The sequence below is a fragment of the Anopheles gambiae genome, chromosome 2, assembly GCF_943734735.2.
Source record: "Anopheles gambiae chromosome 2, idAnoGambNW_F1_1, whole genome shotgun sequence".
NCBI lineage: Eukaryota > Metazoa > Arthropoda > Insecta > Diptera > Culicidae > Anopheles > Anopheles gambiae.
This window is the reverse complement of record NC_064601.1, coordinates 94,406,432-94,419,716: the sequence shown is the minus strand read 5'-3', so window position 1 is coordinate 94,419,716 and position 13,285 is coordinate 94,406,432. Positions and strand designations below refer to the sequence as shown.

Genomic DNA, 13,285 nt, shown 5'->3' with positions numbered 1-13,285 from the left:
TGTAGTAAAAAACGAGAAATTTGATAAATGTGATTTTTAAACATTATCTGAGCTCTTTCGCTACTCCCCCTCCTATCAATAATTAAGCTTGTCATCAATAAAAACAAAAGAAAACCACAACGCAATGTAAAATTTACATTTTCTCCTCTCCTCAACAGATGTTTTATATTTTTTCTTCATCTTTCACCAGTTGTTATCGTGTGTGCTTCTTCTAACCTTCTGCTAGATACGATTCCAGCACATGCTTTACACAGAAAGGTTTCTCCGCGGATGAGTGTGGAAAGGATTGTTTGCGCGCGTACAACGCGCCAGGAGAAACGTATCTGAGGAGAGTAGGAATGCAAAAAGGATACACACGCGCGCACACACCGTGTAAAAAAACTCCGGTACGCACGACGCAGCATCCTCTCCTTTTCCCGCTCTGAACACTCCTCCCCATTATTCCCCACCGGGGCAGGAGAAAAAGAGAGGAGTGTTCGCCAAAAAACCGTACAAAACTAGCGCTTTAGATGATGCCGATCTTGTTGGCAATGTCGAGCGCATCGTAGTCGCGCGTTAGCCGCACGTACGCCTTCTTCTTGCCGTCCGGTCGCACCAGCGTGTTGATCTTCAGCACCTTCACGTCGTACAGCTTCCTCACGGCGGCCTTCACGTGGTTCTTGTTGGCGCGCAGGTGAATCAGGAAGACGAGCGTGTTGTTGTCCTCGATCTTCTTCATCGCCGCTTCGGTCGTCAGCGGGTACTTAATTATATTGTACGCATCCATGCTGATGGTGGGGAAAGGAAAGAGAATGTGAATTAGGATAAATTATCACTGACAGTGTTTCTTGAAGGCTTGATGGATGATAAGGGCGTCATTTTAAAGCACATTGTGTAAACAACTGTCTCTTTCATTAAGTAAGCTTCCTAGTAAGGGTGTGGTAGAAAGCAGTTGCAAATAAAAAGAGGTCGCTCTAGCATTCAATAGCTGCACGATCGCATTCTGAAGGTTCGAATACGATCGTGTTGTAAGTATTGTTTTGATTTTGAATGCCAATATGAAGGTTTTACCATTGTGATTACTTACCGGCTGCGCTTGGCGACCGACTTCCTCGGGTACTTGGGACGACGCGGAAGCTTCAGGGTCTTCGGCCGCTTGAAGTGCACGGACGTGCGGATCTTGCGGACGCAGGTTCCATACGGACCCTTGACCAGCTGTAGAGGAGGAGAAATAGAAACATTGTTAGCTCTGCTCCATCGAATTTCACAACAATTGTTAACAGCGAGCGACACCCGATGTGGGTTGGATTGGTGTGTGGAATTTCAGTTGGAAGTAATGCAATATTTTCACATGCTCTAGCATCAATGAGATTCCCTCTTCAACATTTCATCATTAAAACACCACACACAATCCCGCCGCCACCCGTATCGGTAACCACTGCACCACACCCCACTCAAACTCACCTTGGTCGAGGCACGCTTGGCACGCAGCATAGCGGTGGCACGAGCCTTCTGGATGCCCTTCTGGATCTTGGCCTTCACCTGCTCCTTGGTCAGCTTCGGGCGCGGGGACTTGGTCGTCTTCTTGCCCTTGGCATTGATACGGCGCACCGGCTTCTTCTTCTCGCCAGCCTTGGCGGGCTTGCCACCGGCAGCCGCTTTGCCACCCTTGGCACCGGCACCGGCCGCAGCCTTAGCTCCCTTGGCAGCGGGCTTGGCAGCGCCCTTCTTGTCGGCGGCGGCTGCGGCAGCAGCTCCCTTCTTCTCTGCGGCCTTCTTCTTGCCAGCGGCGGCAGCGGCAGCAGCAGCGGCCGGGGCAGCCTTGGCTCCCTTCTTGCCAGCAGCGCCAGCGGCAGCAGCAGCGGCCGGGGCAGCCTTCTTGGCATCCTTCTTGGCCTCACCGGCAGGCTTGCTGGTTCCAGCAGCAGCGGCGGCGGCAGCCGGTGCCTTCTTCTTCGGAGCGGCCTTGCTGTCGGCGGCCGGTGCGGCACGCTTCTCGGCCTTCTTCTCCTCGGCGGGCTTCTTCTCAGCGGCCGGCTTCTTCTCGGCAGCGGGCTTCTTCTCAGCTGGTGCAGCCGCTGGCTTCTTCTCAGCTGCTGGCTTCTTCTCCGCCGCGGGCTTCTTTTCCGCTGCGGGTTTCTTCTCACCAGATCCGGAAGCCGTAGCAGCGGCGGCGGCTGCCGGCTTCTTCTCTTTCTTTTCGGCCGGTTGGCCGGCTAGAAATTACGGAAATGAAAACAAACCAGAGAACCACATTAGTATCGGAGGGGAAAGGTAAACAGGAAATGCGGTGAAACAGGGTTATGTCCTCCCACAGTGTGTTGTCAGAAACGAAGTAAATTATCTCAAACATTGCAGTTTTCAGAGAGATTCCCTCTTCGCGTAAAGATCATCATTCGTAAACACGTTTTAGAGCGCACGACATGCATTGTGCACACTTTCAAACACCGAAGAGCAGCCTTTCACACTTGGGGTGCGCGCTCTGTCCTTTTGTCGCACCATTCGAATGCGATGCATGCCTCTGACGGAACACAGCCCTCGTGGCGTACACAATCAAACATCAACTTGCTATTTTTCACCGAAAAATCACATTCCCGTGCAAATCACCAGCTAACTACATGCAGCCACGTTTAGTAAGTTGTTTCACAGTCGAATTGCGATACTGGGAGGACATTTTCACCGCAAAATACACGAAATTTAGCTTACCGGGCTTCTCAGACGGTTTCTTCGGACCCATACTTGAGATGGAAAAGAGATGTCAAAACGGAGGTAGCTAGCATCTATGCTCCGCTTCCGGAACGATGACACATGGTAGAAAATTCTAGACGTGCGAACGAATGTCAAGCAAACAACGTCAACAGTACGCTAGCGCTCCTAGCGGAGTTTGTGCAGTACTACGCGATGAGGTCGATCCACAGTCGACATAATTAAAAAATGATGCATTTTTCCGTTAAAGATTTCTTGGGAAGTCTGATTGATTAAAAATAAATACAACACTTACACACACATAAGATGAATTGTATCGAATAATCAGAAATATGTTTAAAAAAATGCTCCATTTAATATTTGTATGGTAAATATAAAGTATAATTGTAACGTAAAATGTGATAGCATTTCAATCGATTTAACAATTTCTGAAAAAAAAAACTCTTTCTCACGATACATGTTTTACTATGGTGATTGTGTGAAATGCTACAGAGTAGAACATTGTTGTTTGATTTAGGAAATCTACCCACTATTAAACGCTGATTCTCTTTATGCGACAGTTTTATGCATCGAATCATTGCCGTTTTTCATTCCCACCAACTCAATCGTCTTCCTGTTGGAAATTACATTCTAACCGTGTCTAACGAGTATTCCAATACGACTCCAATAGACCATGTGTCATACGATGGTAGTCGTTGCGCATGCTGGCAAAGCGTAAAATGCACACGATGCGCAGTGCGAGGCGTCTGATTTATGCTGCTGTTTGTGTGCAATTTTAACACCCTGCGGATGTAAATCGTTCCTCCTCAACCCCATTCCTCTCTGCCATTTTTTTTTCATTCTTTCTCCATCCTGTAAGTGTTAATAGCCCGAAGGGGTTTCGCACGCGCACACACCGAATCGCTTTCGCAAATGAGCATTTTAACGTTTACATTTGCCTCCACAAGCGGTCAATCCACTGCCAGTCGGTCCAGGGAAGCGATCACCATCGTCTTTGTGGACTTTTTTTCTTCTTGTCCCATTGCTTCTTCACTTTAAACGTTCCTTTAAACTTCAGGATTGATTTCGTCGCCGTTTTGTGCTTGGTTTGAGTTTAATTTTTAAGGGGAGGACATGCCATCAACTGAAAAATTACAACTTTGTGCATCCGTTTTTTTGCTGCTGTGATCCTCCCCCTCTTTCTCTCTCTCTCTCTTTCTCTTCCCACCATAACCCGTTTACCACAAACGGAAGGAACTTTCCATTTGTCACGCGGCGTTAAGCGGTTTGTGCTTTGTGGCACATTCACATTACCTTCGTTCTTTCACCGGTTTTTTTTTCTTCTTCGGACGATTTCGGTTGCCCATTAAAAAGTCATAAAAACGTGCCCATCATTTTCGTGCCCCGGTGTTGCATGCTGTGGGATGGGATGGAAGATTTAGGGGTAGGAAAAAACATCAAAGGAATCAAAACAACTTCTCAAACTCGCTGCTTTTTATGTGTTTTTTTCTTCCTTGTCTTTTTATTTTTATTGGCCCGTAACGATCATGCGCAACGATCGACACTGATCATATCGCACCCTACCCAACCACCCACCAACATCATCACGCGGGTGGCGAATAAAAGCCGATGCTAAACAGTTGTTTCGATCGAAAACGGCAATAAAAGCATAACAGCGAAAACAAGCTTTTGCTCACAAAATGTATTCTAATAAGCATCCAATAGATAGTGGATAGAGTGGCGAGGCTATCCAGCCTTATCCACTGCAAACCAGGACAGGATCATCTCCAGCACACACACACACACACACACACACGCAAGTGGTTTTTGTCTAGCCAATCAGCCACCGCGCACACAACACATTTCGATAAGGAGCCTGGCGGAGGCTTTCTCTCTCTCTCACTCTCTCTAATCCACAGGAACTGACCGTCTTGTAAGAGCACAGAAGAGCGATAGAGGGAGGTATGGGGGACAGGGTAAAGATTATAAAATAATTTTATGACCGAATTTTAAAATCATTTTAAAACGATCGTAAAACCCCCATGAGAGCGCGCTCGTAACCGACCGCGCAGGAATCACATGCAAATGCACAGGAGGCGCTGGAGAAGGGTGTGTGTGTGTGTGCGTATGTGTGTTATGGTTGTTATCCCCCCCCCTCCAATGCTTTAATAGCTCAAGCAACCGATAATAGTTTTCTGAAACAGTCCGATGTAAACGCAGCGTGTGATCGGGAAGCTCGTGTGAACTGCCGCCTTTTGCCACACACGATGCAGGCGACGAACCCCAAATACAATACCTTCCCCACCCCATTCCACTCAGTAGCCCAGGTAGCCCATACGCTTGACGCGCGTCAACAGCTCCGGCGTCGTCACCAGCTTCCCGTACAGGGCCGACTGCAGCTCGCGGTACTGAAAGTGGGGCGGAAATGGCATATCCTCCAGGGCGCACACGTGCGCCTTGCCCTCCGCATCGCCCACCAGCAGGCAGCGGCCACAGTTCGTAAACCGTACCACGGTCAGGGCCGTCGTCAGACTCCCGAGCGTCGTTTCCGAGGCCGGTTTCGAGCTGCGGCGCTTCAAATCCCACAGCTGCACGCCGCTGCGCGTAACGCTCGCGATAACCGTGCTGTTGGTGGGCGACCAGTAGGCCGCCTGGATCGGGGCGAACCCGGTGCAGAGCGTTACGATCGGTTCGGGCAGCTCCTCGATCCAGATGCGGATGCTCCAGTCGCCGCTGCAGGTGAGAAAGATGCGCGGGCTCCAGGGCGAGTACTCGAGGCAGAAGATGCCGCGGCTGTGCATCTGCAGCACGCCCAGATGCTGGAACGGATCGTTGATGCTGCACCAGTGCACCGCGCCCTCGTCCGTACCGATGTAGTACTTGTCCTTCTGGACCGGGTGGATCGTGACGCACAGTGCTTGCGGGTGCAGATCGGACTGCACCCTGACCGGCTGCTGGTCGGCGGGCGCGGACGTCCCGGTGCTCGTTTGTCCCTCCGGTGTTCCTTCGACGCGATCGAGCCGAAGCAGTGGATAGGGAAGCAGATACTGGCCGATCGTGAGCGTGTACTTCATGACCCAGCCGTTCTGCGAGACGGCAATCACCTCGTCCTTGCCTTCGTTGTCGAACTCGACCCACTTCAGGTCCCAGATCGGTTGGTACACGGGAAAGCGGTCCCGGTTCGAGACGGCCAGCGGTGTCTGCGTGGTGTCGGTGATGTCACGCACCTGCACCCGCCCATCGTACAACCCCACGGCCAGCAGCTGAGGGGTGCGGCGAGAGAACGCCACACACGTCACGGGGCAATCGAACCGATAGCGTCGCTCGGGGTTGACCGGATTCTTAATGTTCCACACGTACACGAACCCACAGCCCCGATCGTCACTGCCGGTGTGGCCGTAGATGCCGTACGCGAGCGCCACAATGTCCCCGTTCGCCGGGCACCAGCTCGCACTGGCCACCGGCTTGCCGAGCGTTTCCACCGTCCGGTACGTCCACAGCACGTCCAGCCGGTACAGGTAGCGGATGTCCTCGCGGCACGGATCCGGCGGATACATGTTGCGGAACCGGATCTGCTGCTCGCGGTACACATTGCCCGCGAGCAGCCGCTGCAGGATCATCGACGAGAGGTGAAAGTTGGCGTTCCGATTGAGCCGCTCGTCAATGTCCTCCATGCCCTCGCGGGAGTAGGTCGTTATTTCGAGCTTGGAGGCCGAGTCCGCCACGTTGATCTCTTTCGTGTGCCGCTCGAGATCGTTGTACGTGTCGTACATGTCGTAGTTGGAGACGAACGAGGCCACATCCTGCCGGTGGATGCACTCCGTGTTGACGGAGCGCGATTTGCACGGCAGGTCGCGGGTCTGCGCCTCGGCGTCGGCCGTTCGGCGCGCTTTGGGGCGGGTCTCGAAGCGGCGGTTCTGCTCCTGCACGCGGGCTGCCTCTTCCGCGTCGAGCGACACGACATGGCTGGGGCTTTCGAACAGGACGATGTCGTCGGTTTCGGTCAGGCGGATCTTGACGTGGTACGTCTTCTGGCCCGCTTCTAGCGATGGGCTGCGCCGATCGATAACGCCCTCGTAGTTTGGTTGGGTTTCAAAGTTGTCGAACCCGTCCGGTTTGTCGGCGGTCTGGCAGTTTAAACAGGAATCTGATTAGAAAATCGTGAAAAAGGAGATTCAAATTCACACACTTACAGGCACTGTGGCATCTTCCATATCGTTGGCCAACGGGTGAAACTGCTCCCGAAAGCGACTCCACACGAACGCTTCCTCGCCGAAGAACGGTGGCGCAAGATTGGCCGGCGTTCGGTCCACACCGTCGATGGGAACCTGTGCGTGTTGGAAGGGACCGAAATGGATCAACAAACAACGATTTGCTTAGTAACGGAAAAAAAACAAAGGAGCCCTCCTCGCCGCTGCCTGATTGTTTACTGGCCACTGACTGTGGGTTGCCCTAGCAACTGTTTGCCGATACCTGTAGCCGGTTACGCTCCTCCAGACGGTTCACGATATCCACCACGAATTTACTGTCGCTGGCCGCGCCCGCACTGAGCGAGGCGGAGTAGAACTTGACCGATTTGGAGGACGGTGCGGCATGGCTGGACGACATGTTTGTTTTTGCGTTCGGTTCTTTTCTTTTTTCGGATAGATTTTTTGCTAACAACACACAACTGAGCACACTACGGGGGAGAAATGCGGACAATGAAGAAAACCGTTGGTTACTGGGATGATTAAATATAGGCAATAATAAATTAGTTTATTGTACAGTTTAGACATCTGAGGAACTTTTTCTCCTTCTTCTCCTTACGCAAGAAGTACAGATCTGTAAAGAAAATAATGTAAAAAAAAGTAAATAATTGTAAGCTTGGGAATTTGATATTTTTAATGAAATTAGGGCTGCTCCTCATTTCAGACAGGTGTGGTGTTATCCATAAAATACGTAACGCTTACAGGAAGGATGAATGATATCTACTAGCACTAGTTAATTTGTCCCAGTAGTTCCAGGATATTAAAAAACTATATTTAAACAATTAACCGAGTTTCCAGGCTACAATCTAAGGGGCATTCATGTGTATAAAAATACTATAAAAATCAGTATAAGACTGATTTTGAACCCTTAGAGATATTAGAACTTATCCAGAACCCATACTGATTCTGAGGCTGATCCCAAATCCTTATCGGAATTAATAACATGCCCGTCATGGGTTCAAGCCCCGAATGGATCATGTCCCCATACGTAATATCCTCCTGCGGGTTATCAAAACGTCACTGAAAGCCAAGCCCTCTACTGGTATAGGCAGGTCAACAATGGTTTTTATGCCAAAAGAAAAAGATTCCAGGAACATAGAACTGATCCTGAACGAACCACTCTTGGAATTTATTCTTAATTCAATCCGGCCCTAAAACTGTTCCAGAACCTATACCGATCATGAAAGTGATTCTGAATTTTAAACCGTCCCTGGAACTAATACTAACCCCATACCGAGTCTCGAGTTAATCCAAAACTCAAATCGGTCCTGACACTGCTGTCGTTTTGTATCGCGCTCCAAAAACTTTAATTGCATCGATCTTTGTTATGCAACAGTTACGATAGCAAAACGATGTTAAATCCGTTACGTAATTTATGGACGCAACTCTCTAGTGTAGATTACACTACTGGACAAGTGGATCAAAATATCCCTTTTTCATGTGTTACGTAATTTATGGATGATCCACTACATATCTACCACATTGCGACACACAACCCCCCCCCCCCCCCCTCAGAACCACTCACTTACTCAGTAAACTGTTCCCGTTCGGTTGCAGCAGCGAAGCGTTCGTTTCCATCGCCCGCTGCACGCCATAGTCGAAGGCGAGGGCCGCCAGTCGGCGGAAAAACTTGGTCACATTTTCGCCGGTCCGGGCCGAAACCGGCCAATACTCGGCGTTGATGTCGTACGCCATTTTAATCGCCTCCAGCTCAATATCACAGAGTGCCTGATCGCTCTGCGGAGTGTCCACCAAAAAAAAAAAAACAAAAGCAAGAAGTGGATTACTTATTGGACGTATGAGGGTTGTTGGATGGATAAGGACACCATTCAGTGCTTTACTTACCAGCAGATCTTTTTTGGTACCCACAAGAAACTTTAGCACAGGGCCCGTATTTAACCGCAGTGCCTCATCGAGCCACCGTTTGCCGTTTAGCAGCGTTTCCGGGCGTGTCATGTCGAACGCAACCACTACGACGCTCGCATTGCGGTAGTAGGACTGTGCGATGCATTTGAACCGTTCGTGGCCTGCTGTGTCCCAACTGTCAGACAAAGAAAGAATAAAGCACCCAAGACACGCAATTAGCACAATTTTTGCTTTGAATTCCAATGGACTTCACTTGGCACAAACACTTACATTTGCAGACTGTACGCTTGGCTGAGGATCTGAAACCGTTCCACCTCAAAGTCCAGCCCGATGGTCGCGGTGTAGTCACCGTCGAACGACTCGTGACAGAAGCGGTTCACTAGCGACGTTTTCCCGACCGACACGTCCCCGATGAAGATGGCTTTGCAGGCGGGCAGCAGGAACGGAACCACGGCCTGGGCGGCCCGCTTGGTGCGCTCGCTAAACTCCAGCTCCCGGTACGGCGTCACCTGGCAGCTGTACGGCCGTGGCAACTGTTCGATCCGCCGCGTACCGTAGTCGACGTTGTTGTTCAGCACCTCGTAGCTGGTCGGTTTCGGGCGCTTGTTTTTGCGAAAAATAGGCATCCTGGTTCACTGGTTGTGCTGCGTGTCTGCACGGTAACAGAGTGCGAGTGGAACTGCCGCGAGGACGCAAAGCCGCGGGCAAGCACAAGCTCTGGATCCTACTAGGAGCCAGGAATAAGGGACACGCACAAATACATGCGTAGAACCGTAGGTAGCACCATGACAACCGCCACAATATAGAAACACAGAGGCACAGTAGGCAGTTGCAAGGATGGGAGGAAACGAGAGCGAGCAAGACAACACGCCAGTTCAATAGAAATCGAGCTGCTGTTGGCACGCCAGTTAGTGAAGGTCCTGTACTGGGTCCCTTGTGCCACGAAAGTGCGTACCATTTCCGATCTACTTCACTGAACGCTTGACGGCTCAACACGATCGCCGGCGAACGCTACGGTTCAGCAATTCCATCGCTCGCAAGGTGTCTCTCCCCATGGCACACTTGGGCACAGCGCGAGGTGAAACCCGCATGGGAGACGGAATAGAAATACGAATATCCCGGGAAAAGGAACAACACGAAAAAGGATAACAGCGGGACAATACGTACACGCACACTACACACACACACACAGCTGTGGCTCTCGAAGGGTGAAGATCGTCTGTGGGACACACGCACGCACACACACACATCGGCAAATAGGCGGAAATGGAATGAAACTCCAGGTGTTGTGGTGCTGGGAGAAGGTGAGAAACGAAGAGCGCAAGCCAAAACGAAACGAGCGTGTCAGTCGCGGGTTAGGTAAACAGCTGTAATGTTGAAGGAGGACGGGGTTTTTTTTTGGGTTGAAATAGGATCCCATTGCTGATGGGTGATGAATTGTACGATGGATTTGGGCGAATCATTGAAGTGCTGCGTTCGATCCTGCACTCATTGTTACGTACCAAACAGCTGTCCTGGCTGCATGCTGCTTGTTAGACGCAACAGGCTGGTTGATTGGGATATGGTCTGTCTAGCATTCAGATCTAGAACCACCGATAAACGACCGATGGTGTTCGGACATTGCGATGTACCAAACGACATTGAAAAGACGCGTTGCAACGCAGTAAAAACATGAGTTGATGTCTCCATCGGAAATGCTACCCCCTGGCTAAAACCGGATTAAAAGCACAGCTAAGCAGCAAACATGGAACAGAAGTCGTCCGAAGCAGTGCTACAGTGCTACAGTTTCCAAAAGCCGATTTCTTAATCAGCTTCTTGCGCGCTGCCAACCACGTGTTGGGGCGTATAGAACAGGATTTTGGAATACATTTACCGTTTACTCTAGGCGGTCGCGATACACGACGAAGGATGATGATGAGTGGCCTGCCATGGGACGTGCTTTTTTGTCCCTGTACAGATTGTGCGTCAATATATTTGCTTCAATTTTAGACATTCTCACTGGCTCATTGAACAGGAAGATAGGCCCACTGCCTACAAGGAATGCATCAATGTTGCAAGTGTTCTATGCGAAGATCGACGGGCGGATGAGGGTCTCGTTTGTTCAGGGAAGAACAACTTTAACTTGGTAGGTGAGTAGGTCTTAGTTATCTTTCTCTGTAGACAGCATTCTAGACCAGGGCTCGGCAAAGATAGGCACGCGAGTTAGAACATTCTTTTAGGACTTCAGATTTAAGAGCCTCTGGGAAGAGAAATTTCATTGTAGAAAGTCCAATCCAAATTTTTAGCATGTAATATTTTGTTACTAATTCAAATTTAATCGGTCATACATGGCATTGTATCGAAGTTCGAGTGCACCGATGTACTTCAATGTATCCAGATCCAGGACCAGATTAATAAGAATTATTGAAGATATTATTTTGGCATATGCTTGAAACGAAATTGATAAGGATGCCTCCAGCGGTGAACAGTCCTACAAAATTATATTTATTTTTTCGTGACATCAGGACCTACTAGTGGTTAGATACTTTAGAAATTCAGTTTAGTACATCATGTCAAATATATAAAATTATGTAAAAAACGGCATTATTAGGGATTGGACGTGAAAAATTCAATAAAATCGTGATAAATGTCCAGAGTTTGAAGATTTCCGTAATTTGAATCAAAACGGTAATAGCCACAGCATGTAACATTTAGATTTTAATGTCTTTAGATCTTCAGAGATTTGTTTGGTAGATGAGCTCCAACTTCTCGACTAGTCGGGTCCCTGATCTTGTCTACCTCTGTTAGATGTAATCATTTCAGTTGATATTGCTTATATATTTCTTGAGAGACATTTAATAGATTGACTTCATTTAGCTCTTAAAAGTATATTCCATCTGATTCATTATTTTTGGGATATTTTCACAGTTTTTGTGGAGTTTGTTAGTCATTTAGAGGAACTTGAAGTGTTTAAGGTAATTTGCAAGATAATTAAAAGTACAAATAAGTTTAGTTTTCTACCCCTGACCGTTCCTAAAGCCTTGCGCAAAAACACACAAACCAATCCAAGCAACCACGGAACCCAGTTACCAGTTCTGTGTGTCTACGTTCCTGCAACGCCGACTATCGCCCAAAAGTGCTTGCTGCCTTTATTTTCTCACACGATTGCATACGCCTGATGGGCCCCACCGATGTGATGATGCTTCCCCCGGTGTTTCAATAGACAACATTTCCAACCAGACGACAAACCGGCCCGAAACTAGTTCGACATCCATCGTTCCCCTGTTGCGCGTGGTCGTTGCGCCGCTCGGCCGGGCGCTCATCATATTTGCAACGATGATTTATTTCTGTTTATTTATATAGCCCCGTGTCTGGTGCGCGGTGTCCCACGGGTGTTTTGCTAGTGCACCGAGCCGGTTTTGTTTGTTTGTTTCGCTTCCCCCATTCACGGCTTCTTCAGCCGGGTGCCAGCATCGATCATCGATACATCGGCCGGCGTGCGTAATGGGATGCGACAGGCAGGAGAAAAAGAAAAACCCGGGCGTGTGCTAATGTGCTTTTCATTCGCCGATCGTGTGTGTGTGTGTGTGTCGCGTGTGGCACAAAACGGCCGACCTAGCCCATTGCTTCCTTTTTTCCCGAGCGCAAACGTTGTGCAATTTTTACGCCGGGCGTTCTTGCGATGCACCGACAGCGATGCAGTTTATATGACGGAGCGCTGTGAATGGAATGGTAGTGGCCGGTGCATCCGACACTCTACCAGCAGCCAGCAAACGGTCCCAGCATTATCAATTCCATATTTTGCATCTCATTCCTTCCGAGCGCGGATGGGGATGGGGTTTCGCGTTTGCATTTTCTCAGCTTGTTGACTCCAGGCGCACGTTGCTGCACAGAAACCGACCGTGGGCCGTGCGTTTGATGATGAGCTGCCGGCTCAACCGAACGGGGAGGGTAACCCCAAAAGCCGCTCAGGTGTCGCCCCACCCCCTTTTTTTTGTTGCTGTGGGGATGACGGATGGCGTCGGCTGTGGAGGGCTCGGGGCAGAGAGAGCAGCAACAGCAGAGTTCGCTATTCCCTCCGGTACTATTAATCAGATCAGTACGGTGCTGGCACCGGTGTCGACTACGAGTGCCGGGGTGTGCGCGTGTGTATTGCAAGCGGTAAAAGGTAGGACCGAAGTGAATTAATCAAGCTCCCGCGAGCTGCAGCCAAAGCAGCATCCAGAGTAGGAGGGCAAAACAAAAAACGCACACAAAAAAAGAACCTCCAAACACCCGCAAATACAGTGCCAGTGACGACAAGATCCACCCGTGTACCGGTGAATGGTGTGGTTTGTTTGTAAACCGGCCACAACAACCACCAGTTTAGTGGGTGTCCGCTGCTTTGTGTTTTTGTGTACAAAAAAGGGGTAAAGTACGAGACAAAAGTGTGATCCCCACAACGCGCCAACGTCGTTTTATGAGTGCGTTAGTTAATTATTCACCCGTTTACGGTAGTGAAAACGGGCTGCGACAATAAGGGCGCCGAT

At 49.6% G+C, this 13,285-nt stretch overlaps 3 protein-coding genes across 3 annotated transcripts; all 3 read right to left on the bottom strand.

Annotated features, from left to right (window-relative positions):
* Positions 1 to 132: 132 nt before the first annotated feature.
* LOC1276707 (translation initiation factor IF-2) lies at positions 133 to 2,830 on the bottom strand. The gene is made up of 4 exons (XM_316083.5): positions 2,686 to 2,830; positions 1,444 to 2,195; positions 1,067 to 1,194; positions 133 to 767 (listed from the first exon to the last, which is right to left on the bottom strand). Exons 1-4 carry the CDS (start codon positions 2,714 to 2,716, stop codon positions 506 to 508), a joined length of 1,173 nt encoding a protein of 390 aa, XP_316083.3. The 5' UTR covers positions 2,717 to 2,830; the 3' UTR covers positions 133 to 505.
* Positions 2,831 to 4,641: 1,811 nt separating this feature from the next.
* On the bottom strand, positions 4,642 to 7,364 carry LOC4576277 (dynein axonemal intermediate chain 4). The gene is made up of 3 exons (XM_001237747.3): positions 7,138 to 7,364; positions 6,858 to 6,992; positions 4,642 to 6,791 (listed from the first exon to the last, which is right to left on the bottom strand). Exons 1-3 carry the CDS (start codon positions 7,270 to 7,272, stop codon positions 4,980 to 4,982), a joined length of 2,082 nt encoding a protein of 693 aa, XP_001237748.2. The 5' UTR covers positions 7,273 to 7,364; the 3' UTR covers positions 4,642 to 4,979.
* Positions 7,365 to 7,368: 4 nt separating this feature from the next.
* LOC1276705 (ras-related protein Rab-36) lies at positions 7,369 to 9,911 on the bottom strand. The gene is made up of 4 exons (XM_316080.5): positions 9,048 to 9,911; positions 8,757 to 8,952; positions 8,441 to 8,648; positions 7,369 to 7,485 (listed from the first exon to the last, which is right to left on the bottom strand). Exons 1-4 carry the CDS (start codon positions 9,401 to 9,403, stop codon positions 7,415 to 7,417), a joined length of 831 nt encoding a protein of 276 aa, XP_316080.4. The 5' UTR covers positions 9,404 to 9,911; the 3' UTR covers positions 7,369 to 7,414.
* Positions 9,912 to 13,285: the final 3,374 nt, after the last annotated feature.

Bases quoted from the DNA above. Each gene is read 5' to 3' on its own strand.
- LOC1276705 (XM_316080.5), bottom strand. From the start codon at position 9,403: ATGCCTATTTTTCGCAAAAACAAGCGCCCGAAACCGACCAGCTACGAG. The intron at 8,953-9,047 runs GTAAGTGTTTGT...TTTGTCTGACAG, and splicing joins CAAGCGTACAGTCTGCAAAT to TTGGGACACAGCAGGCCACG. The intron at 8,649-8,756 runs GTAAGTAAAGCA...GACACTCCGCAG, and splicing joins GTACCAAAAAAGATCTGCTG to AGCGATCAGGCACTCTGTGA.
- LOC1276707 (XM_316083.5), bottom strand. From the start codon at position 2,716: ATGGGTCCGAAGAAACCGTCTGAGAAGCCCG. The intron at 1,195-1,443 runs GTGAGTTTGAGT...CCTCCTCTACAG, and splicing joins CCAAGCGTGCCTCGACCAAG to CTGGTCAAGGGTCCGTATGG. The intron at 768-1,066 runs GTAAGTAATCAC...CCCCACCATCAG, and splicing joins TCGGTCGCCAAGCGCAGCCG to CATGGATGCGTACAATATAA.
- LOC4576277 (XM_001237747.3), bottom strand. From the start codon at position 7,272: ATGTCGTCCAGCCATGCCGCACCGTCCTCCAAATCGGTCAAGTTCTAC. The intron at 6,993-7,137 runs GTATCGGCAAAC...CAACACGCACAG, and splicing joins AGGAGCGTAACCGGCTACAG to GTTCCCATCGACGGTGTGGA. The intron at 6,792-6,857 runs GTAAGTGTGTGA...TTAAACTGCCAG, and splicing joins TGGAAGATGCCACAGTGCCT to ACCGCCGACAAACCGGACGG.